The 19500-nt window shown below is 35.2% G+C and overlaps 1 protein-coding gene across 5 annotated transcripts in view; it reads right to left on the bottom strand.

Annotated features, from left to right (window-relative positions):
- Positions 1-19500, bottom strand: part of Ralgps2 (Ral GEF with PH domain and SH3 binding motif 2) — a 148873-nt gene that overhangs the window by 18755 nt on the left and 110618 nt on the right. For 4 of the 5 annotated variants that reach the window (XM_063240030.1, XM_003474629.5, XM_063240031.1 and 1 more), the window contains exons 9-17: positions 19085-19222; positions 17626-17716; positions 13108-13175; positions 11267-11402; positions 10454-10605; positions 8131-8185; positions 4171-4248; positions 2542-2647; positions 99-191 (exon numbers count right to left, since the gene is read on the bottom strand). In XM_063240030.1, the coding sequence (XP_063096100.1) occupies positions 99-191; positions 2542-2647; positions 4171-4248; positions 8131-8185; positions 10454-10605; positions 11267-11402; positions 13108-13175; positions 17626-17716; positions 19085-19222 (917 nt within the window). The remainder of the gene's footprint in view (positions 1-98; positions 192-2541; positions 2648-4170; positions 4249-8130; positions 8186-10453; positions 10606-11266; positions 11403-13107; positions 13176-17625; positions 17717-19084; positions 19223-19500) is intronic. The other variant, XM_063240032.1, reaches the window with a different exon arrangement.

Consider the following 19500-nt stretch of genomic DNA (forward strand, 5'->3'; position numbering starts at 1 on the left):
ATTCACACCAGGAGCCAAAAATCTTATTAGTACTATTTTCTTTAAAACCACGAAGAGGCTGTGAAACAATGCTAAGAATTGGGAGGACAAATTCTTACATGTTTGCGTTCTGTAGCCTTCAGAGACTTGGCAGCATAATAAAAAAGTTGTGTTCCACACAAGGCTGCCCAATATTTTGTCCAAGATGCTACCTGGAAAGCATAAATGGAATATACTATTAAAATGTTACTCGCTTCTCAGTTTCTTTACCTTTTTAATGTCACTCTTCAGTCATCAATGTCTTAATTTCAGAGTCAAGCTGTAGCACTTCTGAAATCTTTAACTCAAGTGTGTCTATCACTTCCAGCTAATAATATACACAATTACTCTTGTTTAGGCAATTCTTGAATTTATTAAGAATGCATCACTTTTTAATACTATCTAGTACTGTGATCACCTCCTTTGTCCTTCCCTTTCCCTCAGATCTGGCAGTGATCTAGCACTGCACCCTTTCTTTCCAAATATGTTAATACCAAGGCCTTTCTTTTTGATAAAACTCTAACCCCCAGTCAAATCTAACTCTGACAACCTCATACCATATCATAGCAGTTGACTATTACTGCAGAAAGCATAGAATTATTCTTACTGATAAAAACGTGATCACCAATCTCAAATTGATGTATTTTCCTTTCATATTATATTTCCTGGAGAAAGATGAATGCTGGTGAGGATAATCTCATTTTCCCAGCACTGATTCCAGCTAACTACCTGTTTGTGGATACACATGCCTTTCTTTTTCCTACCACAAACTAGTTAAATCCTGATTCTATACAGATTCCCTTTTACTTTCTTAATTTGATTTTGTTATAAACTCTTCTCGCTACTACTTCTCAATTTCTTTTCCTCTACCATCATTATAGAAATGAGCCTTGGTAATGCTCCCATCTTTAAAATATTCCCACCCCCCAATCTAATCTTTCTGTTTCCCTTATAGCACAACTTCTTGCAAGTTGCAAGTTTGTCTCTAATTCCTGCCTCTACTTTTATTTTGCCATTTTCTTAGACGTTCAGGCTGAAACAGCCAGGGTCTCGCTCTCTGACCACTGACATTTTACCAGAGTATAAATCCTGTCACAGTCAAACTTTTATCTGACACAGCTGAACACTTTTTCCTAAGTGAAGTACTTTAACTGCTAAGCTTCTAGGATGTTACCTGATTTTCCTTTATACTCCTCTTATAGCAGACTTCTGATGCTACAGAGTTCTTTTTCCAGCCACACCTTCTTTGTAATTTTTCACATTCAGTTTGTATTTCACTCTTTGTATGCAAATGATGCCCAAATCACTACCTGTGGCCCCACCTCTCTACTGAACTAAGAAACTGCTTTTTCAAGAGCCAAACTGACAGCTCCACTCAAATGTTAAGTATGCCAAACTGAAGTTAGCCAGAACTTACCTGTCTGCCCATTTCAAAAAATGTCACCAACGATCACCTAGCTCAGTCCCCAATTTCACAAGTTAATTTCACTTTCACTGTTTCTCTTATATATCACAAGTAATACACCATCAGCACTACACTCTGACTTTATCGGCACTTTCAATGCTTCGACGACACAAGATTCCTGTCTCTTCAAAAGGCTAAGTCCCTTTTCTTACAGACCTTGCTGTCACACATCATTCTGCATCCCATGACCCTGTTATAAGGGTTTCCTCTGTATCTTTCTTCACTGGAAAGGAATCTTCACGAGGCAGACACTTAGTTTTGTCTTAGTCACTGCTCTATGTTTGGCATCACCCACACAACACGAAGAGTAACACGACAGACACAGTAGCCAGTCTGAGTTCACTGGGTGGCCCAGTGTGGCTTCCTGATTGTATGGGCCTTGGGCTTCTTGTAAGAGTACTTACATGAAAACCATCTTTGTATTTTAAAAAGCCCTCATATTTTCAAAAGCTTTAAGTGTGGCTATACATCAAAGTTTTTGTATTTTTCTACTCTACTACACCTCTTCCCCAACAAAAGAGTTGTTGTTTGGAGAACATTTAATACTGGGGTTTTTTTTTTTTTTTTTTTGTCTTTTTCGTTTTTATCGGTACCAGGGATCCAACTCACGACTGCCTGCTTGCAAGGCAGGCGCTTATGCCGCTGAGCTAAATCCCCAGCCCCCTGGGTTCTTTTTTTTAAACAGGAAAAACAAAACTATCACAGAAATTTAACTAAACAAATTTGGTTAAATTCCAGTTTTTAGGTTGTTGCTTTGTTTTTCCTAAACATAATACTATAATATTTAGCCATATACTTTCCGCAAAAAATAATTTTGTGTAAGAATTGTATTAGAGGATAAAGAGACGGATAGTACAGGAGTATCTTGATTTAACCAATCTTAACATATGACTCAGCAGACATCTATATAGCAGATATAAAACTTTAAGAAAGATGTAGAGGAAAATGGGTATTTAAAATTCCTTTAAGTGCCTTATATATCTGATTCTTTTCAATTGTTCAGTACATTTTAGGATCTTATATATTTTTTGAAGTGTTTATAAATAATGAAATCTTACTGTTGGCTTTTTGCCTTCTTTTAACAAAGTTTTCCTCCTAAGAACACCTTGAATAGTAACAGCTCCTGGATATAAATGTACTGCCAAATCTTCTGACTCCGCAGAACTGTAATAGGGGAATGAAGAAAAAGATAAGAGCTTTTGTCTACTGTAATGATTCAATAGGAACTTAAATAAAATGTAATTACTATTAATTTAAAAAACTTTGCTACTTTATTCACAGCCAAGAAGACACTGATAATTTTAAAGATTTACTGACTTGAAATTTATAAGCTGTCACAAAAGTTAATTAGGAAGTTATTAAAATCAGCAGATGGTTAAAACACACACTGTTCCATATTTGAACAAGTAAATTTAGAAAGAATGCAGGAATTCACAAAATAAAGATTAACATAAATATTTAAGAGTTTTTCCTTCTCCTTCACATGCCGTGCTGTGTCACTGCTGTAACTTTATTTTCCCCACTAGAAACTTTAAGTCCTGGTAGGAGAGATGAGGATTCTATTTATTAAAAGTATTTAAGTCTATAAAACTGAAAATGAAAATAACAGAAGCTCACAAAGGCAAAGAGCGAAAACTCATGCTTAACTTAATTCTAAAATAAGTGAAAAAGTAAATGCAATAACATATTTTTAAAAACTGGCTTTCTGCAGTAAATTTTAATGACTTTCAAGTGCAGCCATGACATAAGTGTTTGATTATGGCCTAAGAGCTCTCCAAGAAAGGAATAACCTCCAAACTCAAGACTTCCTTTTTACTGTATATATCTTTAAAAACCATCACAAAACAATCACACAACTGAGTTGATATCCTATATTTCAAAGCAATGATTTTTACATGAACCAATTAAAACACATACTAATGAAAACAGCATTCTTTGGGGGTGTTACACGAGATACAGCATTCCCACAAAAGCAACGAAAACAGAAATTTCCCAGTTTATTCCTTTTTCGTTATTTAGGTGTCTTCAAAGTGACTTAATCTAACAATCAGCAGAAATTTCATGGTAGACCTGCTTATAGTAAGAGAAGTATACACAAGGAGATTAGACACCTTCAAAGAGAAACATAGTTGGTTATTTTGCTGTTTTTTAATTCATTGATTACCCATTATCACTAAACCTCGTATTTCTGATCAATGTACTATCCTCAGTTGTTTCCACAGTTAATATACTGCAGAAAAATATTCAGGACATGTTGAAATATACAAATATTCTTTAATCAAGTAGACTTGTCTAGATTCAAGATCTGTGGTTTACTGGAAAAGAATTCTTAAAAAGGACAAATATAAACTTACCAGCAAAAATGCTATGTAGTTTAAGAAGCAGAAATTTATATTGCTCATACAGTAATTAGCAATGTTAGGAAGACTTGTGTGTTAAAAGGCTACCAACTTGGAAGCATTTAAAAAATATGACAAAGATAAAAAATTTTAGCCATTAGCTCTGTGATCAGGAAGAGAAATTTCAATTTATCTCAATATTGCATCTTGGAAGTTATTCATGGGCAATTTGTTTAATTTTAAAGCCAATTAGCTCAGAAAGAACAGAAATGTCAGACCACACCCATATAAGCCAATCACCAACACCAGAGGGAAGTTTTATGACCCCTGGATACAGGGGAATTGTACCTGCTGGCCTTCATGTGGCTTCGATAGCCATTTCGTGCCACTCTTGTCACCGGGCCCAGAGAATGGTATAATCTGTTCCTGTTGGATTCCATTATAAATTGTATACATTACATATACTTTTACTCACACAATTATCACCAATACCTAGAATACTATTAAGAGAGCACCTTTGTGTAACACTGCTTTCTAAATCTTACAAAAGGACAGTATGCGATTGTTCCTCTTTTTAAAGCATGCAGTATATTTTAAGAAATATTTATAGATGTTTAATACATATTATATATTTCTATAGACATTTATTTTCATCCATTCACCAGAAGAACTAAAAAGGTATTTTGTAGCCCAATAATATAAAAACCCAAAAATATGCTTCAGAAGAGCCTGTTTGTATTTTACTTCCTCCATTTGTGTTTAAATTTGGTGCCTAGCTTTCTACAAATAATTCACGTAATAATTTTTATTACGTGTCCTTATGAAGACACCTAAAAGCAATGCGGTTCATAAATTTAAAACTGATGAGGAAATCCTCTTTATAGTAAATTAAAGAGAATAAAGGAGACAAACTGCATAATAATTATGTCACTATTCTACATATCCTTTTTATTATTTCATGTCTGAATCTTGCTGGACAAGGTTTTCAAAATGTTTTAAGAGCCACTGATCTTCCAGCTGTGGTGACACACACCTGTAATCCCAGTACTTGGGAGGCAGAAGCAAAATGATTAATGCAAGTTTGGGGCTACAATGGGCTACAGAGTGAGTTCAAGGCCAGGCTAAACCAACATAGGAAGATGCTGTCTTTAAAAGCAAAAAACAAAATGAACCACTGGCTGGTCCGATGGCAGTTTTCAGATGGTTATCAGAACTTATTAACATTAGTGTCACTAAAGTTGGTATACCACCCCCCCTAAATTTGACTGGCTTAAAAAAAACAACAACAACAAAATGAAGCACTGTTTAAAGTTGGCACAAGTAGACTTTTCCCTCTTAGCTGCAAATGTCTGCAAAGTAAAACGGTCTGTCAGAGAAGAAAAAACACTTTTGAGATATCAAGGCCAATAAATACGGTATTGATAGGAAACCTGCTGGGATGAAAACATTAACACAACACCACTTTGGGTTACTCACTTACAACTTACGTAGTGGAAAGAACAATTTTGCTAATCAGTAATTTTTTATCTAAAACATAATATACTTTATAACCTACAGCTGATGGTATTATGCTTTTTCTAGAAAAAAGGATAATATGCACAAATTCAGAGAGCATGAAAAAAATAATTCTTGTGTTTTTTCCATTTCAGGCACACTGAAATTAAGAAAAATGAAAATAAGGACTAGAAAAAAGGCAGAAGGTACAAATAAATTTTAAGGAATCCCACAAGTGAAAAGAACAAAGCTTGGGAACACTAATAGAGTAGAAAGGACCAAAAGATACTATACTTTAAAATATATGGCTTATAAGTAAAATCTTAAATCACATAGTAGTAAGGAATTGGAAACAAGGATCTAATTTTACAGTTAACCAGCTTAAAATTTAAAGTGACTTAACAAGGTTGGGTGTGGTAGCACACACCTGTAAATCCAGCAACTCAGGAGGAAGGGAGAGGAGGATCAAAAATTTGAGGCCAGCCTGGGCAACATAGTGAGATACTGTTTCAAAAATAAAAATAAAAGGGCTGAGGACTGTAAATCAGTGGTAGAGTGCTTGCCTGGCATTAAAGAAGTCCTGGACTCCAGCTTTAGTACAGGTGGGCAGGAGGGAACCAAACTGTACATATTCAACTCAAATTTTCATATAATATTAACATTTAACCTAAACAATACAGTTTAAGGCAGTATTGGTAAGGCAAATGCTTATACCACCTAAGTTAAATCCCTGGCCAAACCCAAGCATCTAAAGCTATGTGATTTTTGACCAAGAAGTGAAAAACATAAATGGAGAAAAGACAGCCTCTTTTAACAAAAGGAGCTGGGAAAATTAGGTATCTCTTGCAGAAGCTAGATCATTATCTCTCATCCTATACTAAAATCAAATCCAAATGAAGCAAAGATGTAGATATAAACACAGAAACTTTGAAACTGCTGGAAGATAACAGAGGAACCTTTTTTTTTGTGAGACAGGGTCTCACTATGCAGTTCAGGCTGGCCTTGACCTCACAATGATTCCCCTGCCTCAGTCTCCTGAGTGTGGGATTACAGGTGTGTGCTAACAGAGGAAACTTTTGAAGCCATAGGCACTAGCACAGACTTCTTAAATAGAGCTCCAGTAGTACAGGAAATAATATAAAAAAATCAATAAATGTTTATGTCAAATTAAAAAGTTCTGTATAGCAAAGAATATGACAACCTACAGAATGAAAGAAAATTTTTGCTGGCTACTCTCCTAGTAGATAATATTTAGACTCTATATAGAAGAACTAAAAAAAATTTAACCTCCTCTAAAACAAATGATCCAATAAAAAAAATGAGCAAACTGACTAAAGAAACATTTCTCAAAAGTACAAACGACTACTGAGTATATATATGAAAAAACACGCAACATTTTTTTAGCCTTTAGGGTAGGGAAACGCAAATCAAAGTATCAAGATCCCTTCTTAGCACAGTCAAAATCACTAAGAACATAAAAAACAATAATGATGATGACAATGTAGAAGAAAAGTGATTGCTCCTCTACCATTGGAATATGACCTAGTATAAAAATATGAAACTTTTTTGGAGATGGTTGTGGAGATTCTTCAAAAAATTAAAAGTAGAAATACCATTTGACTCACAAATACCTCTGCTGGAAATATTTCTAAAATTAAGCACATTATAGTGAGACATATATACACGTTTATAGTGGCACAATTTCCAATAGCTAAGCTCTAGAAACAGCCTAGAAACTTGTCAACATACCAGTCCAATTAATAAAGGATGAGCAAAAATTGCAAAATTTTTTTTGTCTTTTTCTTTTTTATTGGTACCAGGGATCGAACTCACGGCCGCCTGCTTGCAAGGCAGGTGCTTATGCCGCTGAGCTAAATTCCCAGCCCTCCAAAATTGCAAATTTTTAAGCAGACCTCCCTGAACAATGCTTGAGATAGCCAGCATATAAATAAACATGCTGTCTAAGTGATGCTTGAGGTAAACTGTTTAGTTAAAAAAAAAGTGACAGACATAATGGATACTATTCAGTCATAAAGAAGAATGAAATCATGTCATTTGTAGGAAAATGAATGGAACTTGAGACCATCATGTTAAGTGAAATAAGCGAAATTCACAAAGTTAAATATTACATGTTTCCTCTTATATGAGAAACTTGAAATATAAATAGACAATAGGAAACTAGAAAGTAGGTCTGGGAATGGGGTAGGGAACTAGGTAAGGAGAAGAAAAGTGCGAGAGGCTAAAGAAAGGTACTGCAAATGATCAAGACGTTACATGCACATACCAATTAAACATACACTTAAAGAAAAGAGAATCCTAATGAACATTTAATATAAACTATTTGAATTGTTTGGCCACATTCTTAGACTTTGTATTGAATATCAAAAGAGAATTATTTGCTCCATACTGATGCTGCCTTTTAATCCTGCAACAAAATTTTATTAAAATTATTTAAAAATTTAAGTTGCATTGTTAAATATACTTCAAATTCAAACACATGTGTAAAGATACCAAACAAATACACGTATCTATAAGGCTACTGAGAGCTGATCATTCTTATTACGTACAATTCCAAACTCAAATATGAACAACTTAATTTAAGAAAACTTACGTGGTCCCTCAGAGATAGAGAAAAAAATACCTCTTCAAATTCATGGGGTTTTTTTTGTACTGGGACTTGAACTCACGACTTCATGCCTGCCAGGCAGGTGCTGCACCAATGAGCTATATCCTCAGCCCTCAACTTCATATTAGAATATAATCTTATGCAGACAAAATACATGCAAAGTTATTCAAATGGGCAATTTCTTTTACCTTTCAAAAGCAGGCCACGAGGTTTCCTCACTTAGTTCAGAACCATCACTGCTACCTAAAATCAAAAGATACTTTATTTAAACACCAGAATTATTTTTCCAACTTGGATTTTATATTTTAAAAAGTTCAAAGCATACATAATTTAAACAGCAAAATAAAAAGCAGCTAATAAAAAACAGGGAAATAGACCTTTTGCAAATGATAAGGGGATGTAGAAATGGAAGTAAAATTAAGACGTGTTGTGTACACGTACCAACTCCTCAGATGAATGTCACTAGTACTCAGTGCAAATGTGTACTAATAAAAATTTTAAACATTCCAAAATGTAAATATTTCTCTGTGCTCATAAAATGACAAAGGTCTGTGTGTTAAAGACGTGATGTGCAGTTGGGACTTACTGGAAGGCAGTGGATGGAGCCTGTGGAATGCTTGGCCTGTAGTCAAGGGTGGGGTACCACCGTAGGTGGGGACTATGGAACCCTAGCTCTTTCTCTTTCTCTCCTTCCCTTTCTGGTCACAAGGTGTGTGGTTCTGCTCTGCCATGTCCTTCTTCATGATATGCTGCCTTGACATATGCCCAAGAGCAACAGGACCAATTGATCATGGACTTTTTTGTGCTTTTGAGACAAGGTCTTGCTATGCAGTTCAGGCTACCAGAGTCGGTCTCTAACTTGCAACAATCCTCCTGCCTCTGCCCCCCAAGTGCTGGAATTACAGGGATGTGCCACCACGCTTGGCAATCATGGACTTTGAAACTAAGCTTAAATAACTGTTTTTTCTTTTTTCCTACGTTGATTTGTCTCAGCTGTTCATTATAGTGACAGGAAGCTATCATATCATCTTAGCTTTCTTTTTTGTACTTGATAATGATAGTCACAACTCTTCTCATATTTGAGATGCTAGACTTTCATAATACTACACACTGGTTTTTTTCTCCTTTTCATGGTTTAATAGTTTTTCTTTTATTCGTTTCTGTGGTGCTAGGGATCAAACTCAGGGCCTTGTGCATAGTACGCAGTTGTTCTATCATTAAGTTACATAACTCAGCCTCATCTACCTTCTTTGTTAAAAAACAGCTGGGCATGGTTGTACGCATCTTAATCCCAGCACTCAGGATGGTGAGGCAGCAAGATCTTGAATATGAGGTCAACCTGACATACAAAGTGAGCTCAAGGCCAGCCTGGGTTATATAATGAAGCCTAGTCTTAAAAAATTAAAAAACACATTCTCTTAAATGTTGGAATGTTCTTCTCTTTGTCTGTCTATCTTATCTTTTTGAGACAGGGTCTTGCTATGCGGTACAGGCTGGCTTTAACCTCACTTTGTAGTCCAGGTTGGCTTTAAATGCACAGTGATTCTCCTGGCTAGTCCTCCTGAGTGCTGGAATTATAGGTATGTGCCACCATGCCCTTCTCTCATTTATTGATGCTCTCTCCTTCAGTGATTATCAACCAGTCTCCTGGTTGATATCCATATCCAGTCTCCTACCATATAAATATGGTAGGTCATACCCTTAGACCACCCACTTGCCAGCACCAACTAAGCTTCAGGTTTACACACTCAACAATCCAACATCTAGATAAGCACCAAACACACTGAAAACAGAATCATTAATCCCTGAAACTCAGCTCAGCTGTCCTTCAAACATCTCACTGCTCACACAAGTGCTCTTCCAGTTCTCTTTCCCAGCAACAGCATCACCATCTAAAAATAGCTCCTTAATCCATATAACTTAAAACTTCTTTTGATGCCACACTTTTCCTCATTTCTACAACCAAACTGCATGCAGATAACCAATTTAAATCTGTCTGCTGTTTGCTACTAGTATTCAAATGCCTCCTCTTCTGGATTCAAAAACATTAGTACTTTAAAAACTATCATTAAATATTACTTTCACACTATATTTGTTACTTTAAAAAATCTAAATTTTAAATCAAATTTTCACTATTTGTAGTTGGGCAAATGAAACTTTCCCAGCTTAAGTTTTTTTGGTTTTTTGAGACAGGATCTTGCTGTGTATCTCAGACACACACCACACAGCCCAGGCGGGCCATGAACTTGCAGTGCTCCTGCCTCAGCTTCCCAAGGACTGGGATTTCAGGTATTTCCCACCACACCTGACTCCAGCTTAGTTTTATTTATTTATTTCTTTTCTTTTCTTTTTTTTGTCTTTTTCATTTTTATTGGTACCGGAGATCGAACTCACGGCTGCCTGCTTGCAAGGCAGGTACTTATGCCACTGAGTTAAATCCCCAGCCCTCCAGCTTAGTTTTAAATTCTTAGTTTATAGAAGTTGGAACCCTCTCAGAGAACCATTCCTTACCTATTGATATTCCACTAGAAAGAGTAGAACTTTCAGCTTGGCCTCGAGATGGTGCGTGAGGCTCCATGACGCTATCATCTAACAGATGTCTTGGCCCTGCATTTGGGAACGTTGCACTCTTAAACTCTGCTGTGTTCATTTTATGAATGAAACTGGAAACAAAGAGAAACACTTTCAGAACTTTTATTATGTTACAATTCAGGATATACAAGATAGTCTAAGATTTTGGCCAGAAAAATTTATCTGCTATCCTGAACTCACTTCTCAACTTTTGTAGTAATGAACATACTGATTTTATCAGGAAAGCCTTTAACTAACACTTCCAGGAAAAGGTTTTAGGAAACCCAGCTATATCTACCTGTATAATGAGAACACATTTTAATTTCATCTTAAGTCTCAGGTATATTAAAAAACTGTTTTCAAGTTCACTTTTAGAGAATAATTATGAAGTTAAAACGTCACTTTCCTTTTTCTTTATACTCAGGAATAATTTTTAGACCTTAGTACTTATTTTAGGACTTCTCTGATATAAATGTTGTGATTAAAAGGAAAATGGTATATTACTGTTTTAATTCTACTTATAATGGCTCTTTCATTTATCTTCCTCAAATATGAAGGCAGTGGTTGAAAACAGTTTCAAATTCTGGGTCAAGGGAAAAAAAGATTCTTTTAGTAAACAAGATGTTCTACTCAATCAAAGATTATTAAAAATATTATGAAAGGACACTATTTATTAGCTGTTTAATAAAGTAAAGAAAATAAATGCAACTGCAAACAACCTAAAAATTGAGAGGTAAAATAACAAATGCTGACTTATAACCCAAGCTGTGGCACTTCCTGTGCCCGTGCGGAATCAGGTTCCGAGGAGACGGAGGTGTCTGCGGCAGCAAGGCCCCCTCAGCTGCTATACTCTTCCGTCCACTCTGCGGGGATGCTCCTACTTCAGGACCTAAGGGTTCAATTAAAACAGGCAGAGGAAATTTTCAGGTGGTTTCAAAGGATTATTTTATTTTTAATTCTTTGATATAAAGTATATATTTTAACTGATTTGAAGATGAGGAATACTTATTTTTCAAGTGCTAGAGCACAGACCCCCAAACCATACAAAAATCCATTAATTTCTATCTTTTTTTTACTTGCACTAAGTAGAGGCAGTGTAAATATATTCTCCATTTACATAGGAAGGAGCAGAACTGGCTCAGGACCTCACCTCACAGACAAAACCTGGCCTGCACTGGGGATGGGAGCCCGTGCCTGCAACTCCAGCCCTAAGGAGAATGAGGCAGAAGGATCGCTGTGAGTTTGAGGCCGATCTTGCTTAAATAGTGAGCTCAAGGCCAGTTTGAACTACATAATGAGACCGTGTCTCCAAAACAAAATCCAAAACAAAAGACAACAACAAAAACCCCCAAAACTTGGTCTAAATACCTAGGTCTTCTGAGTCCTAGGTTCAGTGCTTTTATTTTTATTCACTGCTTTTTTACTCATGGAAGTTTCTGCTTCCTTTAACAGAAGGTGCAGGGTGGGGGTGTTAAGCACTCATGTTAAAAGTCATATGTAAATATACAACACATTCAGTTCTGTAAAATATTGCTTTAAGAATTAAAAACACATTTTAAGAGATTTAGACTAAAGTATTTTCCTTGGAACGCCCTTCCTCTAGATAATCATGGCTTGTTACCTTACTTTTTCACATTTAATTATTAGATGGCCTTCAAATATTTTAGAATATACAATAAAAGGTTAGTGTGAAGTTGTATATTGGCAATAATCAGTTATTTCTTTCTTTTTTTTGTTTTTGGTCTTTTTCCTTTTTATTGGTACCGGGGATCGAACTCATGACTGCCTGCTTGCAAGGCAGGCGCTTATGCCGCTGAGCTAAATCCCCAGCCCCAATCAGTTATTTCTTAAAGGAATAATTTCTTCAATTATATGTTTCATTGATTACGGTATAAGACCCCATTATGCAACAGATAAAATAGGCAGCATTTTAAAAATAGCTTTAGTTTTGGACTCAGTATTAAGGAAACTTTTAAATTAAGTCACTCAAACTGATTTGAGTAATTATTTGAATTAGTAGTTTTAGATTTATACCACAGATCAACCCTCATTGCCTAGAGATTGCATTCTTAATCTTAGAAACGAACAGAATATTCATAATTTCTCATTTCTGTTGCACCTGTTTTCCTGGATTAGGTAACATTTACTTGCATATTGCTGACAAAACTACAAGCAACTTTTTAATTAAAAAAACAAAAGCCTAGGGCTAGAGATGTAATCAGTGTTGAGTACTTTCCTAGCATGTGTGATGTCCTAGGTTCAACCCCAAAGGCAAAAAAAAAAAAAAAAAAAAAAATCAAAATGACTAATAAAATTTTATTTTACAAAATATTGGATTTCAATGTGTATTTTACATGCATATAACACACTCTAATTATACCTACTGCCTCCCTGTTACTCTTCTCTTTTATTCCCTACCACCTATGCCCTTCCTCTTATCTAGTAACAGTAGGGATCGATAAGATTTTATAACCAAAAATAAACTTCTGTATACAATACAAGATATGCTAAATACATATTTACTTTGAGGTATATTCTTTTTTATTTGGAGACGCAATTTATTATTTACAACTGAGAGAAGACAATGCACTAACCTACTAAATCTTCCCTGGAAGCAGTAGACCGTGGTGTACTTGTCCCTGGTTCTATTTTTAATGAGAGCCTGAATTTTTAAAAGACAGAACACATGAAATGATGATTTAACCAAGTAATATTAAAGTCATGCATTTTCTCAAAAAGTAAACACTTTTATAAAATAATGTGAACTAGTTTTTTTCCAGAGCATCTTCTATTAAATTACCTCTTTTATCCAAAGCTAACCCAGTGGCAGTTCTAAGAAACACTAACAAGGAGAAAAGGAAAAAACAAAAACAAAAAAACCCACCCCAGACTCTTATATTTAAAAACCAGAAAAAGGTTTTTCAGATTACCTCAAAAGTTCCAAACACTTTAACACATTTAAGATACTTGCTGAAGAACTAAAAGACAACTGACGTATATTTTTACACTTAAGTGAAGACACTTAAATTCAGGAATGTTCATATATATATATATATATATATATATATATATATGTGAATTATAATATGAATCTTATTTCTACAATCTTTAGTGGATAAACTAGGTGACTTTAACACTGAAAATTTCAAAAACACTCTATTCAAAAGCCATCTAACAAATCAACTAATATAGCTTATCAAAAGAAAGATCTGTACCAGTGGTGGCGAACCTAAGGCTCACGTACCACAGTGGGTTGTTATCACAGAAAGCTCTAAGAGGTTCACCACCACTGGTCTATACAAATAAAAAGGTGGTGAAATTTCTAGTAAGTCCCTATCCTGTATCAAAGTGTCTTGTTACTTTAGTTCCATTTAGGATCACATAGCCAGTTGAGTTCCACAGCAAAGAGATTATGATTCATAGGTTGTAGAAAATGCTTTAGTATGAAGCTTAAGGCTGTTTAGCATTCTACTAAATTGAATTTTTAATGAAATTATGAAATACAAGTGGCATTCACAATGATAAATCTAATGTAGGTTAGCAAGCAAAGATTTCCTTGATAATCTAAGAGGAAATTAAAGATGATACATGCTAATTATGTGACAACATAAATGATGTGAGTTGAATAGATGGAATGACCAACCAGAACTTTGTTCATTTTCTTTGTATAGAGCAATCAAGTTCACTGTTTAGGTCACAGACTAGTCAGTCATCTGACATTTACTGAACATCTGCTTTGTGCTGGGGACTGTGCTTCTCTCTATCATGTAAGAGACTAAGGTAGATATGATACCTTTGCGCTACAGCAGCTTATGTTATAGTCTGTAAAAGATGAAGTAAAGAACATAACCCTAATTTTCTATCAGCACCCAATTACTGCACAAATCACACTGCTACCTGTAGCAACTGGTAACTGACAATATAAAAAGCTCTTTAAGGAGCCCAGCAGTGACTACCACTCCAAATGCCAGTAGCCGGTCATCAAAGCAGCGTGTAATAATGGTGATGCTGACTCATGTTATATTTAGCATTATAATTAAACAGACAAAGATTATTATCTTGATTAAAAGACTTGTATGTAACCTGTAATATCTATACTGGCTAAGGCAGAATATCAAAACAGGTCTTTGGGTAAGTGTCACTTTAATACTTTATCATGATTTAAAAAATGTGCTAATAATGTTAGTGGATTTAATCTTAAAAGGATTTTCCCTTTAAACAACATTTAATTAGTAGACTAACACAACTGCATTTTCAGCAAAACACAGTAACTTCTCCAGTCTCTCTCATGATGCTCAACACCATCAAATGACTTAACAGTTCCTCAAGTAAACTGCCCCATTCTTCTGTTCACTCTACCACAAGGACGCTTTATGTATGTATGTATGTATTTTATTTTATTTTAAAGATAGTAAAATCCAACAAAACAGAACAAAGCCAATCAAAACAGAATAATAATAAAGCAAACAATCAGAACAAAGCAAATCAGTAAGAACAATACTGGAGTTGAGACAAGATACAAGGAAACCCCCCATGTTTGCTATACTGCTGTCGCCCTCCCAAGAAATGCTTGGACCGCTGGCCTTAGGCCTGCAAAACCAACTAAACACTACAAGCCTTTAGTTGCTTTTTGTACCTCAGTTGCTATCAACTCAGCCTGTCCTCTTGAACAGCTGGTTGCTTGGTGGGTAGGTGGGTGGGTGGGGATGCTGATTTTCAGGCCAAGCCTTGGTAGGCTTGGTAGGCGGCAGGCTCGTGGGAGGCACTACCTGACTTTTCTCTTCCTGGAAACCGCATAGCTTGTGAGGCTTACCAGAAAGGCTGGCTACTTGGCTTCTTGTTGGGTCCTTCCAGTCCCAGCATAGCTGATTTTCGGGAGGTGCTGACTTTTCACTTCCTGTAGGATGCCTGTCTTTACCCACCAAAAGTTGCCAACTTTTTTTTTTGAGATAGGGTGAACTCATGGCAATCCTCTTGCCTCAGCCTGAGTGCTGAAATCATGTACTGAGATTACAGGCTAGCACTACCATGTCCAGGGGTGCTAATTTCTATTCACTCATTAAAATGCTGCCTCGGGGCTGGGTGTGGTGGGGCACACATGTAATCGCAGCACTCGGGAAGTTGAAGCAGAAGAATCCCTGCTGAGGTCAAGGTCAGCCTGCCCTGCATGAGACTCTGTTAAAACAACAAAAAACAAAAACACCCAAAAAAACAAAAAGCCGCCTCAGGTGGACAGTGTTTCTTGTAGCTATTCATCTTTCTCTTTTCTTTCCTTTTCTTACTTAAAGCTGGGTTAGGCCTTCCCTTATCTATGTTTCCACACTACCCTTGGCATATATCATTACTATCGTACTGTTTGCATATTTTGAAACCAATTGTTTTTTAGATGTTTGTCTTGAATAACAGAAATTCTGGAGGACAAGAACAATATTTATTTTGTAATTCCAGGAACCAACACAGTAAATGTTGTATAGCAAAAGCTTCGTGTTTTTAAATGAATAATGAAAAAGCTTCTCTGATTCCAGCCACTCATAAACACAAAAATCAATACAATGGCATCAGTCTTCCTATAAAGATGAAGGTATCTGATGCCAGTTTATGTATGGGATAGTTAGAACCACTTAATGGCTTTAATGGTTGAATCTGTGATAGACTGTGATAGCACAACAAAATTAACTTCAATAAATAATCTCTTACACATTTACTGCAATCAGTAAAAATCGATGTAAAATTCTACTTCATTTCTACTTTGACTTTTTTTAAGTCTGTAAGTTTCATGAGTCAGACAAAAATTTTTTAATGGATACTCATGTTTTGAGTTTTAAGATATCTGTTCAAAACCCAAGTGTTAGGTTAAGTGCTATGTCAGTAATTGGAGAGGAGAAAACATTTATAAACAGAGAGCATGAAATTCAAGAAACTTACAACACAGTGTAAGAGATTTATGAAACAATTCCAGCCTTAAAATGTTCATTCATCTGCCATACCTAGACGTTCAAATGAATACGTAAAACTCTTGGTAAAATAAAAATCATTATAGAAATAAAAAATCCTAATATTACAATATGCAGGAGAAGATGGCAATAGGGTATTTTTAAGCATTAATTAATTTTTACACATTTAAATATATATTCAGAGTGTAACAGAGTTACTGGCTGAAGAAAAGTTCATTTCTAGTTGTTTTCCAGAATTTCTAGGCTTTCAATCAGATTCTGTTCTACAGAATTATGCAAAGACTGTTAAAACCTACTGAACAAGAATATTGATAATCATTAAATAGGGTAAGAAAATGTTCTTTATTATTGCTCAAAAATAAATCTTTTTACTTTGATCATAGTTTAAAAATATAACTTTTGGGGGGATAAAAAGAAGAAGACATAAAACTCAATTTGGGAATCTGGGAACAATTGGAATAACAAAGTTAAGTAAAAAGCTGGGCATGGGAGCTGGGGATTCAACTCAGTGGCTTAAGCGCCTGCTTGGTGAGTGCGAGGTCATGAGTTTGATCCCCAGTACCGCCCCCCCCCCAAAAAAAAAGCTGGGCATAAAGATGTGATGACACGCCTGTGGTCCCAGCTATTCGGAAGGCTGAAACAGGAAGATTATTTTTGAGTCCAGTAGTTTGGGAACAGCCTGGGCAAAATAGTGAGACCTCATCTATATTTTATTTTTAAAGCTAAGCAAAAAACATACATTAAAACATTAACAAATGAAGCTAAAAGAAAAATGAAAAGCATGGAGAGAAATAAGCTCTAAATCCTCCCATACTTTGAAAACTCAGCAGTTAAGATACAAAGTGGTTTACCAAAATGTGAAGAAGGACAACACTGTAAAAATCTCCCTGTCCTAAGCAACATTATGAACAGTAAGGGTAACTACAACTGGAGAAAGATAAAATACTTTTAGGAACAAATGACATTTTATATATTGATTCAATAATACCAAGAGATTAAAAAGAAATATGCTAACTACTTTTACTACTGTTAATGTACCACTGGAGTAAGTACCTGTACATAATGCAAGATTTAGATACTGAACGACATTGAGATGTTTAAATATAATAGTGGAGGACAGGACAAAAAGTACAAACCAATTTTGAAGATCCAACCTACTTGTAATTATCATCTTCCACAAATTTTTGTAGTTCTTCTATATATTGAACAGAGTTCAGATATTTTTGGACATGAGGCAACATGGGAATATCTAGGGAAAAGGTGATAAATAATTATCCAATAAAGTATACCTTAAATAGAACTGAAAAAAGTTAGAGAAAAATAATTAAAGGAAAATTAAAGCTACATGGTACCAAAATTGAAATTAACTATAAGAGAAATTAACTGTAGGAATTTACTGAAATAAATTTTATTTAAAATAAAGCTGAAGGAAATTTTAAAAATTATAGCTGCACACAGCTTGTATAGCTAATAAAAACAACCATGAGCTCCAATTATAAAGTCCAATGTATTTGAAAACTTCACAGAAAGAAGATCAGAAAGACTTCATTTTGATTTATAGTTAAGCTTCAGCTCAATGTAAGAAATGAGGGCAGTTATTTTTCTTTTAAAGGAACTTGTCTTTCATTTGTGAATGTGTCCCCCTACCCAGTTACAAATTTCAAACAAGATTAGGTTAGCATTACTATTTGGTGTTGTGTCTAAAAAACTGAAAAAGGACAGAAAATAGATTTCATTTTCAATACCATCTTTCCCTACTCTCCTTTCAGAAAGATTTTTTAAAAGTAGAGTTGCATATATGCGAAGATAGTTTTAAGATATGCTTATGTGAAACAAATTAGGTGATTTAAACACGTTTTTTCTAAGCCATACAAACTATGTCAGTTTATGGACACTTAGAACTACTTTAGTAGCTTCAATGACTGAGTCTATTTTTATTCCCTATCAAAATGAAAGGAATCCAAACAGTTAAAAAAAAAACCTTACTTTTCTAACTATCTGGGCTTACTTATTTCAATGTACTATGTCATTCCATAAAAAACACTGGGGCAAAAACTGATTTGCTCAGTATCTGACTCTAGAAAGTTAGTCAATTGTTCTAGAAAACCATTAGTAACTTTCTTAATTGAAGAAAGTAAGAACTACTTACAAAACAGTGATTAAATGACACGAATAGAAAGTAATTTCAAAAACTTTATAAAAAGGCTAAAAATTGTGAGGTGGTAATAAATACTTATCTTTGTGCTTTGTAAACAAAGCTACTATAAAACAGCAGAAAAAATAAAATGAAAAATATAAATTTCTTAAAAAGTATCTTAGAAAGGATACTAAGCTGGCACCATGAGATACGAATGTAGCCCCCGTTAGTGAGGAAGCTAAGGCAAGAGGACTGCAACAGTTCAAGACTAACCTGGGCAACACAAGGGCACCCTGAACACCAAAGCAAACACAGTACCAATAGTAAATAGTCAAGTGAAAGACTACGATTCTCCTTTATGGTACAATGGAATAAGAAAGTGACGTTCACCGCGGTGTGAAAAGTAGTCATCAGTGTATGATAGTGAATCACCGAAACCACAGCATGATACTGGCTCAACATTATCTCCCAGAAACTTACCATATTCACAGGACTGCTGAAAATCAGAAATTATCCGCAGGATGTTATTCATTAAGTTTGTTCTTTGCTCATTTTCTAGAATGCTGCCAGTTGATGGATATGCTGAATCAATGTATGTTAAATCTGACAAGTAGATACCTGAAAGTAAGTTAGATAAAACGTTTTCTTACTTGTAGTTTGGAAGAACATGACAAAGTGAAGGAGAAAAAGTTCACTTATGGATACTTCCAGTGCTTTCCGTATTTAGAATATATTGTCATTATATTAGCAACATGTGGGGACTTGGGGCTGAGAGTTAAATAAAGTTGGGGTCAGACGTGGACATAATATGTTCCTTGTAAATGTCTTCTGATGATACTGTTTTAAAGTATGTTTAAGGCCGCAATTAGAAATTCTGACGTGTATGGGACTTGAAA

Source organism: Cavia porcellus, unplaced genomic scaffold (assembly GCF_034190915.1).
Source record: "Cavia porcellus strain 051 isolate PalLab524CR breed Dunkin Hartley unplaced genomic scaffold, mCavPor4.1 scaffold_29, whole genome shotgun sequence".
NCBI classification, from domain to species: Eukaryota; Metazoa; Chordata; class Mammalia; order Rodentia; family Caviidae; genus Cavia; species Cavia porcellus.